This window comes from Piliocolobus tephrosceles, chromosome 19, assembly GCF_002776525.5.
Source record: "Piliocolobus tephrosceles isolate RC106 chromosome 19, ASM277652v3, whole genome shotgun sequence".
NCBI classification, from domain to species: domain Eukaryota; kingdom Metazoa; phylum Chordata; class Mammalia; order Primates; family Cercopithecidae; genus Piliocolobus; species Piliocolobus tephrosceles.
In genome coordinates, this window is record NC_045452.1 from 36,347,057 (window position 1) to 36,361,641 (window position 14,585).

The 14,585-nt window shown below is 50.4% G+C and overlaps 1 protein-coding gene across 1 annotated transcript; it reads left to right on the forward strand.

The window, feature by feature from the left end:
* The first annotated feature begins 9,625 nt into the window (after positions 1-9,625).
* On the forward strand, positions 9,626-10,523 carry ERVH48-1 (endogenous retrovirus group 48 member 1). The gene is made up of 2 exons (XM_031934599.1): positions 9,626-10,070; positions 10,498-10,523. The coding sequence occupies exons 1-2, from the start codon at positions 9,626-9,628 to the stop codon at positions 10,521-10,523; spliced, it is 471 nt and encodes a 156-aa protein (XP_031790459.1).
* The last annotated feature ends 4,062 nt before the right edge of the window (positions 10,524-14,585 follow it).

The following is a 14,585-nucleotide window of genomic DNA, read 5'->3' on the forward strand; positions in this document are numbered from 1 at the left end:
TTGTCGGACTCAGCCCGCCTGCACCCAGGTGATTAAAAAGCTTTATTGCTCACACAAAGCCTGTTTGGTGGTCTCTTCACACGGGCGCGCATGACATTAGGTTCCACAACAGTGATGTTATCTATTGGAGCAACTGAGGAAGTCACAAATCCAGCCGCCTCTGGTTCCTGGGCAGTAAAGCATTACAGGCCCAGTGTAGTGGCTCACGCCTGTAATCCCAACATGTTGGGAGGCCAAGGTGGGAGGATCCTTTGAGCCCAGGAGTTCCAGACCAGCCTGAGCAACAGGGCGAAACCCCCATCTCTATAAAAAATACAAAAACTTAGCTGGGCGTGGTGGTACACGCCTGTGGTCCTAGCTACTTAGGAAGCTGAGGCAGGAAGATCACCCGAGCCCAGGCGATGGAGGTTGCAAGTGAGCCAGGTTTATACCACTGCACTCCAGCCTAAGCAACAGAGTGAGACGCTGTCCGAAAAAAATTAAAAAAAAAAGAAAAGAAAAAGAAAGAAACTACACTCCTGGGCACGGTGGCTCATGCCTGTAATCCCACTACTTTGGGAGGCAGAGACGGGCAGTTCACGACATCCGGAGTTCAAGACCAGCCTGGCCAACATAATGAAACCCCGTTACTACTAAAAATACAAAAATTAGCCAGGCACGGTGGCGTGCGCCTGTAGTCCCAGTTACTCGGGAGGCTGAGGCAGGAGAATCGCTTGAACCTGGGAGGCGGAGATTGTGGTGAACCAAGATAGTGCCACTGTGCTCCAGCCTGGGTGACAGAGCGAGACTTTATCTCAAAAGAAAAACAAAAAAAGAAAGAAATTACACCTACATTTATTCAGGCCTGTCCCATAATATTATTCTTGTGGCCTTTCATTAGTCTTTGAAAGGCAGCTTTTGGTCCCTGAGCAAGGAGGGTGTTGGTGCCAGGAAGGGACTATTAACATCCTTGTTTTCAAGTTGAATTACAAATGAAATTCCTCCATGGTTAGCTTGGCCTAGGCCCAGGAATGAGCAAGAACTGCCAGAGATCAGAAGCAAGGTGGAATCTACTCTGTCAGATTTCTCCTACTGTCACCATTTTTCAAAGGCCATTTCAAGACACCTGTGAAAGGAAAATAAATCTCGGGACCCCCAAATCACTAAGCCAAGGGAAGAGTCAAGCTGGGAACCATGTTAGGAAAACTGCCTCCCATTCTACTCCTAAATAAAATAGGTACAAAGATAAGAAAATATATATCTCCCTCACAATTTGCTCATAAGGAAATTCCTTGTGGACACGGCACAGACAACTCAGTCATTCCTGTGAGGCTCCCCTGAGACAAATGCACAGCTCATGGCTTCCTCTGCCCTACTGTTTATGTAAAAATGCAGATTCACTGAACCAGACTCAATTGTGTATTCAGTGGAAGGCTGATCAACGACTCAAAAGAATGCAACCTTTTGTCTTTTTTTTTTTTTTTTTTTGAGATGGAGTCCCACTGTCATCCAGGTTGGAGTGCAGTGGCGCCGTCTCAGCTCACCGCAACCTCCACCTCCCGGGTTCAAGCGATTCTCCTGCCTTGGCCCCCCACGTAGCTGGGACTACAGGCACTCGACACCACACCTGGCTAATTTTTTATTTTTAGTAGAGGTGGGGTTTCACCATGTTGGCCAGGCTAGTCTCAAACTCCTGACCTCAGGTGATCCACCCACCTCGGCCTCCCAAAGTGCTAGGATTACAGGCGTGAGCCACCATGGCTGGCCTCACACATATTAATTGATGTCTCATGTCTTCCTAACATGAAAGCAAGTGTACCCGACCACCTTGGGCACATGTCCTCAGGGCCTCCTGAGGCTGTCACAGGTGCGTCTGTAAACTTGGCAAACTAAACTTTCCACATTGGCTGAGAGGTGTCTGGGATGCTTTGGGCTCACACACTGGCTGCCTGTGTCAGTCACTCCATGAGGTGCAGCCGTCCCCAGCTTGTCTATGCCCCTCAATTTATCCTGGCCCCTGTATTCCCTAGGTGAAAAGATAGCCCAGAACGTTCTGTGCTCTGCTAGGCTTGCACAGAGAGACCTCAGCTGGGGACTTCACTCGTGCCCTCCACCCATGCCGAGCACAATTGTTTAGTCATTTAGTCCCTGAATACCTGCTTCACTCATTACAATCATGTTTCTAAATTTGTAGAATTTGTGATACAAAGAACAAGCCAATAAATCACTTTTGTATTTTAATGCAAATTGTTGGCGAGCAATTTAGCAAGTGCCTCTTTTTTCCTTTACAAACCCACTTGTGGGTGGGCGTGGTGGCTCATGCCTATAATCCCAGCACTTTGGGAGGCCAAGGCAGGCCGGATCATTTGAGGTCATTTGAGGTCAGGAGTTTGAGACCAGCCTGGCCAACATGGCAAAACCCCATCTGTACAAAAAAAATAATAATTAGCTGGGCGTAATGGTGTGCACATGTAGTCCCAGGTACTTGGGAGGCTGAGGCAGGAGAATCGCTTGAACCCGGGAGATGGAGGTTGCACTGAGCCAAGATTTCACCACTGCACTCCAGCCTGGGCAACAGAGTTAGACTCTGTCTCAGAATTAAAAAAAAAAAAAAAAAAAAAATCCCACTTGAGGCCAGGCACAATGGCCCACACCTGTAATCCCAACACTTTGGGAGGCCAAGGTAGATAGATTACTTGAGGCCAGGAGTTTGAGATCATTTTGGGTGTGAACCTGGAAAATCTGAGACAGGTCTCTGTTAATTTAGAAAGTTTATTTTGCCAAGGTCGGGCACGCACTCGGAACACCGCCTCAGGAAGTCCTGATTGAAAGATTCTTCCCGGGGCCTGAAAGCTTGAGGGAATGAATAACTCCTCGTCCTCAGGCCCAGTCCTAAGGCGCAAACGTGCGCCAGCAGCAAGATAGAGGCAGGAAGAGCTGGCTGGAAGACGCATACCCTCCGCAGATCAAGAGGGAGGCTGTCCCAGTGCTACATAGCAGTCACGTCAGGCTGGGACAATTCCTGTTTACAGAGGACTATAAAACCCCTGCTCCATCCTCACTTGGGGCCGATGCCATTTTCGGCCTCAGGCTGTCTGCACCCAGGCACTCATTAAAACAGCGTGTTGCTCCACACCGCCTTGTGTTGTCTGTTGGCGCGTTCTCGGGGTTCCAACCAATGCAAGGGCCTTGCATCCGGTGCTGAAACCTGCGAGGGGCTTTGGTCCATGTTCCCCGTGGACCTGCCACCCCTCCATCCCGGAGAGCAGGCCACAGCAGCCGGACACAGGAAGCTTCTCAGCCTCTAGTCACCTCTCTGGGCCCGCACATCGGTCACTGATCTCACCTACTGCTAAGTTTCCTGGGAGCCCAGTTAACAGGGAAAAATCCGCACGACCTCTCTTGGTTTCTCCGGCCCCAAAATCCAATGTTGGTCCAAGAAGGCTACAGCATGACCGGGCGTGGTGGCTCATGCCTGTAATCCCAGCACTTTGGGAGGCCAAGGCTGTTGGATCACGAGGTCAGGAGTTCGAGACCAGCCTGGCCAAGATAGTGAAATCCCGTCTCTACTAAAAATACAAAAACTAGGCCGGGCACGGTGGCTCAAGCCTGTAACCCCAGCACTTTGGGAGGCCGAGATGGGCGGATCATGAGGTCAGGAGATCAAGACCATCCTGGCCTACACGGTGAAACCCCGTCTCTACTAAAAAAAATACAAAAAACTAGCTGGGCGAGGTGGCGGGCGCCTGTAGTCCCAGCTACTCGGGAGGCTGAGGCGGGAGAATGGCGTAAACCCGGGAGGCGGAGCTTGCAGTGAGCCGAGATCGCGCCACTGCACTCCAGCCTGGGCGACAGAGCGAGACTCCGTCTCAAAAACAAAAACAAAAAAAAAAACAAAACAAAATACAAAAACTAGCTGGGTGCAGTGGCAGTCCCCTGTAATCCCAGCTACGTGGGAGCCTGAGGCAGGAGAACAGCTCGAACCCAGGAGGTGGAGGTTGCAGTGAGCCAAGATCGTGCCACTGCACCCTAGCCTGGGTGACAGAGTAAGACTCTGTCTCAAAAAAAAAAAAAAAAAAGGCTACAGCATGTGTCAGGCACTCGCTGATCATCTGGTCTTAGGGGGACGCCTCTAAGCCATTTGATCCCGTTCTGGGAATTTAAAAGGCAGTGGTGACAATTGCCCCTTTTATCGTCTCCCTCCGGCTGTCCAGGAAGGTCTGCTTTTCCCTGTTCTCTTGAGCCTACCCTCCGTTATGGGAAATTCCTAGTCTTCCATTCCAAAGGACAGCCCTTTATGTTGCCTCATGAAAAACCTGTAAACCTTAGGCCTCAGGCAAGATACCCCTCTCAGCACCTTGTTCTTCTTTTGCAATTCAGTCTGGCCACAGTACGAATTGAAAAATGGGTTCAAATGGGCCGCAAATAGAACATACGACTTTACAATTTTGACTGACTTAAGCAATTGTTGCTGACGGTTGGAAAAATGGGGAGAAATTTCTTATATCCAGGCCTTTTTCGCACTCAGATTACAACCTGACCTCTCCAATTCTGGCTCACCTGTTCAAATCCTCCTCCTCCATTCTTGCCGCCCTGATCACCTTTCTCCTCCCAACCCTCTTTTTCCTTATTACACCCAGCGGACTGCTGTCCACCCGTCCCTGCTCCTACCTCTTCCTCTCAACCGTCTTCTTTAACCCAAGCCTCCTCTTTGTCTTCCCAGCCAGCACTGCCTCCAAGAGTATCCACTTCTTTTCCTACACCATCCTCTCCTCAGGACAATTCTAGCACTGCCTGTACCCATTCTCCTCCCTCACCGCCCTTTCCTGAGGCCTGCAAACCCACCCCGCCACCTTAGGCTCCTATCTATCCTCTGTTGCCTATTAACTCAACCCCCATTCCCCCTTCAAACCCTCAGCAGGAACCACTTCCGGTTTTTCTTTCTCTCCCGCCCTTACTCCTTCAGGCATCATTTTTGGCCCATGCCCCACCCTTACTTCAGCGTCTGTGCTAGCATGCCCCCTTGGGGAAGTCGCAGGAACTGAAAGTATTGTTAGAGTTCATGTTCCGTTCTCCCTCACTGATCTCTCTCGAATTCACAAAAGACTTAGTTCATTTCCAGAAGACCCTGCCTTTTATATTAAAGAGTTTCAGTACCTCACCCAGGCTTATGAACTAACTTGGCATGACCTCTACGTTATCCTCTCTTCCACCCTCACCCCGGAAGACTGGGACGTATCTGGACTCTAGCTCAGACACAGGCTGATAAAATTATCACCAAGCTCCTGCCCAGCCTACTGGTGCAGAGGTAGTCCCCAGCCAGGACCCCCACTGGGATTAGCAAGGTGGGGCCTTTGGACGCCGCCACCGAGACCACATGATTGTCTCCTTGCAGGACTCAAAAAGGGTGCCCATAAAGCGGTAAACTATGAAAAACTTTCAGAAATCATCCAGGGTCCTGACAAACACCCAGCCCTTTTTCCTCTCTTGTTTAACTGAAGCCACGAGAAAATATACCAACCTAGACCCAGCCAGCCCAGAAGGAACCACTCTCTTAAACGTTCGGTTCATCTCCCAACCCATCCCTGATATCCAATATCCGGCACAAGCTTCAGAAGCTTGACAATGACCCTCAATTGAACCCCACAACGAGGCCTTCTAAATTTAGCCTTCAAAGTCTTTAACAGTCATTATCAGGAAAGTAAAAGGCAAAAACAGGCAGAGTTTCAAATGGCTGCCTCCGCTATCAGGGGCCCTGCAGGCCCCTGGGGCCGCAGCTTCACACGGGAGCCTCCTGGCAGTCCACCTCCACCTGGCGCCTGTTTCAAGTGCGGCAATGAAGGCCACTGGTCTAGACAATGCCCAAACCCAGGTAAGCCCACCAGGCCGTGCCCCCTCTGCGGAGGACACCACTGGAAGTTGGACTGTGAGCGGCCCTTGCAAGGACCGCCCCCATCCCTTCCTGAGCTGGCTAACACCTACTCGAGCTCATTGGCCTTGCTACTGAAGACAGTGCCCTGGAATGGACACCCTGGCAACTACCATCGCTTCATCTGAGCCAAGGGTAACCCTGATGGTGGCAGGTAGCCCAGTATGTTTTTAAAATTAATATCAAGTCAACCTACTCTGCTTTACCTAATTTTTCAGGACCCACTGAGTCCTCCCAGGTCTCTGTTGTGGGAATTGAAGGACAAGTCTCCAAACCCCGAGCACCGCCTCCACTTTTCTGCTCCCTTCACACCTTTTCCTTCACTCACTCTTAGTCCTGCCCTCATGCCCAACTCCGCTTCTAGGCAGAGACATCCTTTCAAAACTCCATACCACTTTCCACTTCCGTGTTCCCCACAGTACCCAACACATCCACCCAGACCCCTCCGGGCCATCTAACCTTCTTCTACTCCTCCAACTTCCCACCTTAAAACATGTAACCTTTTCTAATCCCCCATCCGTAGTTAACCCCGCTGTTTGAGATACTTCCACACCCTCAGTCGCAAAACACTACACCCCCTTCCACATTACCCTCAAAAACCCCACCCAGTTCCTATCACAGAAGCAGTATCTAATCCCCCATGCAGCTCTTATAGGCCTAAAGCCTATCATTTCTCACCTCCTCGCCTGTCAACTACTCTGCCCAACAAACTCCCCTGTTAACACACCAATTCTACCTGTTAAAAAGCCAGAGGGAACTTACTGCTTAGTCCAGGACCTCAGGCTCATTAACCAAGCTGGACTCCCAGTATGTCCATATGTCCAGTATTTCCTAACCCATACACTTTACTTTCTGCAATTCCCTCCAATATCACCCACTTTTCTGTCCCAGACCTAAAGGATGCTTTTTTCCTACAATTTCTTTGCACCCTGATTCTCAAGACCTCTTTGCTGTTACATAGGAAGACCCCAACACCCAACTTTCACATCAGCTTACCTGGTGCACATACTATCTCAAGGTTTTAGAGACAGCACCCACCTTTTTGGACAGGCTCTTGCTGGTGACCTCTGTGCCTTATCCCTAAAACTGTCCACTCTCATTGATGATGGGCTCCTGTGTAGCCCCTCTCAAAGAGACTGCAACACCCACACTCCATCTCTTTTAAACGTACTGGCAGAGCGGGGGTATCGGGTCTCCTCTAAAAAAGCACAAGTATGTACCCCCTCAGTCACCTATCTAGGCCTAGCTCATGAACCTGAGGCCTCACAACTGACCACATATCCCTCCTCCAGTCCCTCCCGCTTCCGCAAACTAAGGAAGAAATTCTCTTTTCTAGGACTAGCAGGATATTTTAGGCTCTGGGTTCCCTCCTTCACTCTACTTGCCGAACTGTTATACCAAGCTGCTAAAGGCCCTCTCCATGAGCCTTTAAACCCTGCACAGCCTATTTACCCAGCCGAACTTTTGTCTTAGGGCCTCCACCCTTACCAGACTCTGAGCCACTTGGGAATTACTTTCTGTCTATTCCAGAAGGCTCTCACCTCAGCCCCCGCCCTCACCTTCCCAGACCTCACCAAACCTTTCTTCCTCTATACCGATGAACGGCGTGGAGCTGTACTACATGTTCTAACCCAGTCTAAGGGATCCACCCTCCAGGTTGTTGTCTACCTCTCTAAACAGCTGGAAACCACATTCTCGGATGGCCTGCCTGCGTCCAAGCACTGGTGGCAGCTGCTGTCCTCACCCGTGAAAGCCTAAAACTATCTCTCCATTCCACCTAACAGTTTATTCAACCCATAACATCAAAGACTCGCTAGCTCACTGCAATATACTAAGTCTCATCCCTGCCCCACGGCTCCTCCAACTGTACGCTTTATTCATAGAAACCCCCAAATCATCGTGCTAACCAGCTCCCATCTAAATCCGGCCACGCTCTTACCTGAAGCAACTACCTTCCAAGACCCTGCACATTTCTGTGTGGACACTGTTCAAACCTTTCTTATACCTTTTCCAATCCTAACAGACCAGCCCTTTCCAGATGCCTCCTGTACTTGGTTTGTAGTTGGCAGCTCCTTCTTACATCAAGGACGCTGACATGCTGGCTATGCTATAGTGTCACCTGCCCACACTGTTGAAGTCAATCCGCTCCCCTAGGCACCACCTCCCAAAAGGCTGAACTCATCGTCCTCACTCGAACTCTCACTTGAGCAGCCGGACAACAGATCAATATATATTCAGATTCTCATTATGCGTTCCCCGTAGCGCACTCACACTGGTCCATCTGGAAAGAACGGGGTTTCCTAACTGCAAACAACACCCCTGTCATACATGGCTCTGTCATCAGCAAGCTCCTTCAGGCTGCCAGGCTCCCGCAGAAACACGCCATCATTCACTGCAGGGGCCACCAAACCCCAGACAATCCTATACTGGCTGGAAATGCTTTAGCAGATAGAGTAGCCAAACAAATAGCCCTACAACCCGTGCAAAGCCAGTTTCTGTCTCTGTCCTCCTTCTCTCCTCTTTACTCTGCAGAAGAAAAGGAGGACTACCAAGCCCAAAACCTTCCAAAACAAGGACCACGGTGTGTCAAGGAAGGGCACTTCGCTCTTCCTCACTCTCAAACAATCCCTGTCCTCCAAAGCCTCCACAACTCTTTCCATGTTGGGTACACGCCTCTCCTGCAACTTCTCCGCCCTATCCTCATTTGTCCTCATCTTTCCAGCTGTGTTCAAGAGATTACCCAGTCCTGCTCTATCTGCCGCTCAGTGTCACCCCAGGGTTCCCTCTGGCAGCTGCCTTTTCCTACCCACCAAGCCCAGGGCCAGGTACCTGGGCAAGATTGGCAGGTAGACTTCGCTCATATGCCGCCTGATAAATGGCTCCGCTACCTTCTAGTCTTTGTACTTTCTCCGGGTGTGTAGAAGCGTTCCCAACAACTTCAGAAGGTGCAAATGTCGTCACACAAACTCTCATCATGCATATAATTCCCCGTTTCGGACTCCCAATATCCATCTAGTCCGCTAACAGGCCTGCCTTTATCAGCCAAATTACCCAAGGTGTCTCTACATCCTTGGGAATAAAATGGGTTCTCCACACACCCTACAGGCCTCAATCTTCAGGCAAAGTTGAAAAGGTCAACTCTGTCCTTAAAGCCCAACTCACCAAGCTCACTAGAAATCTGCCAGTCGTGGCTGAGAAGTCTCCCTTTCGCCCTCATGAGACTCTGGCAACACCAAAGGCAGCCTCTTTTTAGAGTCCCTTTGAGAGCATGTATGGCCGAACTTTTGTCTCAGGGCCTCCACCCTTACCAGACTCTGAGCCACTTGGGAATTACCTCCCCTCCTTAATCCAGACACGGTCTTTCATTTGTGAAGCAGTGAATGAGGCCATGCCTCTCCCTGCCGACACCTTGTTCTCTCAACGTAACTGTCTTGCAGGCACAGACGTGTTTATCGGCCAACCCGACCCTCACAAAAGCTACAATCGAAGTGGACAGGCCCCTACACTGTGGTACTCGGCACGCCAACTGCAGTGAGAGTCTGAGGACTCCCCCACTGGATCCATCATACCAGGGTCAAGCTCACCCGCAAGGCTGCTTCTTCCTCCAAAACATTAACAGCTAAGTGTTGCCTAGGTCAATTTCTCCTATCAAGCTCAAATTAACCAACATTTTTTTCCTAAAAATCAAAACACAAGGAAGACTAACCACTTCCAGGAATGCCCTGTACCTACCCAACCGCTTGCTATACCTCTCTTCCACCCAAAAGTCTTCATACAGGAATATCCCTCACCAGGATCCTAATACTGTCAGTAGCTGTCCTGCTGTCCGCAGCAGCCCCTCCCAGCTGCCGTGAGTGTTATCAGTCTTTCCGCTACAGAGGAAAGATTCAACAATCCTTTACTTACCATACTCACATAGCAAGATCCTGTTATGGAACCTTAATCGAAGGATGTGTTGAATCAGGAAAGAGTTATTATAAAGTAAAGAATCTAGGAGCATCTGGCAGTCGTAATGGGGCTGTATGCCCCCAAGGGAAGCAGTGGCTTTGCTTCACCAAAATTGGACAATGGGGAGTAAACACTCAAGTACTCAAGGACATAAAGAGAGAACAGATTATAGCCAAAGCCAAAGTCTCAAAACCAACAACTCCCCCTGAAATCAGTATTTCCATTCCTTATACGAAAACTACAAGCAGATGCATCCCTTCCCAAGCCAGCAAAATACCTGTTTGTAGATCTAGGAGAACCATCGCGCTTACCATGAATGTGTCCAATTGCTGGGTATGCCAGGGAGCTCGTGTGAGGGAACAGGGGCTGTGGGACAGGCTAGACATTCACCCTTACTTACTAGCATCCCAAAACCCCAGCCTCACTTTCACTCCTCAGAACGCCCGCAGTCCTGGACACTTACCAACCCAGTGAGAATATCCCGCAAGTGGACCAATAAAACCCATCGCGCCGTAGGTGAAAGCCCCTGTCACCAAACCCTAACGGTCAACACCTCCACAGCTGAGTGGTGGCCAAGCTTACCCCCCGGAGCCTGGTCTTCTTCTAACTTAAACTACCTCAATTGTGTCTTGTCCACACAGGCCTAGTACTGTACACACACCACTAACCCTTATGCCACATACCCCTGCCTAGGCGCACTATGCGACAATCCTGTGAACACCAGCCGACAATGGACTGCCCCTGGCGGATTCATTTGGATATGTGGAACCCAGGCTTACTCATGGCTACCTCATCACTAGCAAGGTACTTGCTTCCTAGGCACAATTAAACCTGGATTCTTCTTACTTCCAAAGCAGGCGGGCAACACCCTCAGAATCCCTGTGTATGATAACCAGAGGAAAACGATCCTCAGAGGTAGGAGGGAGCCAAACATGGCAAGAGGACGAGAAACAGGCCTTACAGTCCTGCTACTTGGGCGGAGGATGGTTCGTGGGGTTATCGCACTTCCATATATACGCCAAATAGAACAATTAGACTACAGGCTGTTCTAGAGATAATCACCAACCAAACCGCCTGAGCCCCAGAAATGCTTGCACAACAACAAACCCAAATGCCCGCGGCAATTTATCAAAACAGGCTGGCACTAGACTACTTATTAGCAGAAGACGGTGGGGCCTGTGGTAGGTTTCATATCTCCAATTGCTATCTTAACATAGGCGATAATGGAAAAACGGTTCTTTTTTTTTGAGACGGAGTCTTGCTCTCCCGCCCAGGCTGGAGTGCAGTGGCCGGATCTCAGCTCACTGCAAGCTCCGCCTCCCGGGTTCACGCCATTCTCCTGCCTCAGCCTCCCAAGTAGCTGGGACTACAGGCGCCCGCCTCGTCGCCCGGCTAGTTTTTTTGTATGTTTTTAGTAGAGACGGGGTTTCACCGTATTAGCCAGGATGGTCTCGATCTCCTGACCTCGTGATCCACCCGTCTCGGCCTCCCAAAGTGCTGGGATTACAGGCTTGAGCCACCGCGCCCGGCCTGGAAAAGCGGTTCTAAACATGACTTCAAACATCAGAAAAGTAGCCCATGGACCAGGCCAAACCTGGAAGGGAGGGGACCCAACAAACCTTCTAGGAGGTGGTTCTCTAATTTAGGAGGATTGAAAATGCTGGTAGAGACGGTCATCTTCATCGTTGGGTTCCTCCTGTTTCTCCCCTGTTATCCCACTGATAATGAAAGCCATTAAAACTCTTGTTGAAACTACAGTTAGCAGGCTGGGCGCGGTGGCTCAAGCCTGTAATCCCAGCACTTTGGGAGGCCGAGACGGGTGGATCACGAGGTCAGGAGATCAAGACCATCCTGACTAACATGGTGAAACCCCGTCTCTACTAAAAAAACACAAAAAACTAGCCGGGCGAGGTGGCGGGCGCCTGTAGTCCCAGCTACTTGGGAGGCTGAGGCAGGAGAATGGCGTGAACCCAGGAAGCGGAGCTTGCAGTGAGCCGAGATCCGGCCACTGCACTCCAGCCTGTGCAACAGAGCAAGACTCCAACTCAAAAATAAAAATAAAAATAAAAAAGAAACTACAGTTAGCCACCAGACAGTCCAGACGATGCTCCTGCTACAACGGCATGATGGATGCCCATCCGTCTCTCAAGAATCCCCCAAAATTAAGTTTTTCTTTTTCCAAGGTGCGCACGCCACCCCTATGTCACGCCTGAAGTAGTTATTGAGAAAGTCATCCCTTTTCCCTCTTCTGTAACCAAATAGACAGAAATGAAAGATTCTCCCCGGGGCGTGAAAGCTTGAGCGAATGAGTAACTCCTCCTCCTCAGGCCCAGTCCTAAGGCGCAAACGTGCGCCAGCAGCAAGATAGCAGAGGCAGGAAGAGAGCTGGCTGGAAGACGCATACCCTCTGAAGATCAAGAGGGAGGCCGCCCGGGTACTACATAGCAGTCACGTCAGGCTGGGATAATTCCTGTTTACAGAGGACTATAAAACCCCTGCTCCCTTCTCACTTGGGGCTGATGCCATTTTCGGCCTCAGGCTGTCTGCACCCAGGCACTCATTAAAACAGCGTGTGGCTCCACACCGCCTCGTATTTTCTGTTGGCGCGTTCTCGGGGTTCCAACCAATGCAAGAGCCTTGCATCCGGTGCTGAGACCCACCAGGGGCTTCGGTCCACGTCCGCCGTGGACCTACCACCCCTCCATCCCGGAGAGCAGGCCACAGCAGCCGGACACAGGAAGCTTCTCAGCCTCTAGTCGTCTCTCTGCGCTCGCACATCGGTCACTGATCTCACCTACTGGTAAGTTTCCTGGGAGCCCAGTTAACAGGGAAAAATCCGCACGACCTCTCTTGGTTTCTCCGGCCCCAAAATCCAACATTGGTCCAAGAAGGCTATGGCATGGCTGGGTGTGGTGGTTCACGTCTGTAATCCCAGTACTTTGGGCGCCTGAGGCTGTTAGATCACGAGGTCAGGAATTCGAGACCCGCCTGGCTGGCGCACTCTCGGGGTTCCAACCAATGCAAGAGCCTTGCACTGATGACATGTCCCCAGGGTGGTTGGGGCACAGTTTGGTTTTATACATTTTAGGGAGACATGAGACACCAATCAATATATATAAGAAGTACCCTGGTTCTTCTGGAAAGGTGGGACAACTTGAAGCAAAGGCAGGAACACTCCAAGCAGGGAGGGAGCTTGCTGGGCACAGATAGCTGAGACGCTGGAGGCTGCATTCTTTTGGGTTTCTGATTAGCCTTTCCAAAGGAGGCAATGAGATATGCATCTATCTCAGTGAGCAGAGGGGTGACTTTGAATAGAATGGGAGGCAAGTTTCCCTTCAGCAGTTTCCAGCTTGACTTTTTCTTAGTGATTTTGGAGCCCAAAATGTTTTTCTTTCACAAGAGCAGCAAGGGAGGATCACTTAAGCTCAGGAGCCAGAGACTGCAGTGAGCAGAGATCATAGCACTGCATTCCAATCTGGGTGACAGAGCGAGACGCTGTCTCAAGAAAACAAAACTAGGTTGGGCACGGTGGCTCACGCCTGTAATCCCAGTACTTTGGGAGGCCAAGGTGGGTGGATCACAAGGTCAGGAGTTTGAGACCAGCCTGACCAACATAGTGAAACCCTGTCTCTACTAAAAATACAAAACTTAACCAGGGAGGTGGAGGTTGCAGTGAGCCAAGATCGAGCCACTGCACTCCAGCCTGTGCGACAGAGCGAGACTCTGTTTCAAAAAACAAACAAAATAAACTAAACCCACCTGTAGGCCTGGAGTAATCATGCTTGTAATCCCAGCACTTTGGGAGTCTGAGGCAGGTGGAGTGCTTGAGTCCAGGAGTTCGAGACCAGCCTGAGTAGCATGGTGAAACCCCATGTCTACATTTTTTTAAAAAAAGCTGGGCATGGTGGTGCACGCCTGAAGTCCTAGCTACTCTGGAGGCTGAGGTGCGAGAATCCCCTGAACCCAGGAGGCGGAGCTTGCAATGAGACGAGATTGAGCCATTGCACTCCGGCCTGGGCGACAGAGTGAAACCCCTTCTCAAAAAAATAAAAACAAAATACCACTGAACTCCCGCCTGGGTGACAGTGAGACCACTTCTCAAAAAAAACAAAAACAAAACAACAAAATACCACTTGTAACTGCAGCTAATCAGAGCATGGATATTTGGGGCCACTTGAGTCAGTGCTCCTGGCTTGCAATCTATAAACTTGGCCCAGAGAAGCTCTTCTCACGTGAGTTTTGCCCCTGCTTCTTTCTTTAGGTCAACACCTGCTAGGCTTAGGACATTGTGGGCGGGGACAGCAGAAGGGATATTTCAACCTTTTTTGGTAACAAGAGTTGTTTCTTTTTTTTTTTCCTCTGCCTTGTCTTATAATGATAAAAGAGTTGCCTCTTTATTTTTTTATTTTATTATTATTTTTTTGAGACGGAGTCTTGCTCTGTTGCCCAGGCTGGAGTGCAATAGTGTGATCCCAGCTCACTGCAAGCTCTGCCTCCCAGGTTCACACCATTCTCCTGCCTCAGCCTCCGGAGTAGCTGGGACTACAGGCGCCCGCCACCACGCCCGGCTAATTTTTTTTTTTTTTGAGACGGAGTCTCGCTCTGTCGCCCAGACTGGAGGGCAGTGGCTGGATCTCAGCTCACTGCAAGCTCCACCTCCCGGGTTTATGCCATTCTCCTGCCTCAGCCTCCCGAGTAGCTGGGACTACAGGCGCCCGCCACCTCGCCC

What these genes read in the sequence shown, in the direction of transcription:
- ERVH48-1 (XM_031934599.1), top strand. Translation starts at nt 9,626, where the DNA reads ATGCCCTGTACCTACCCAACCGCTTGCTATACCTCTCTTCCACCCAAA. An exon ending in AACAACTCCCCCTGAAATCA is followed by an intron (nt 10,071 to 10,497) that starts GTATTTCCATTC and finishes TTGTCCACACAG; the next exon opens with GCCTAGTACTGTACACACAC.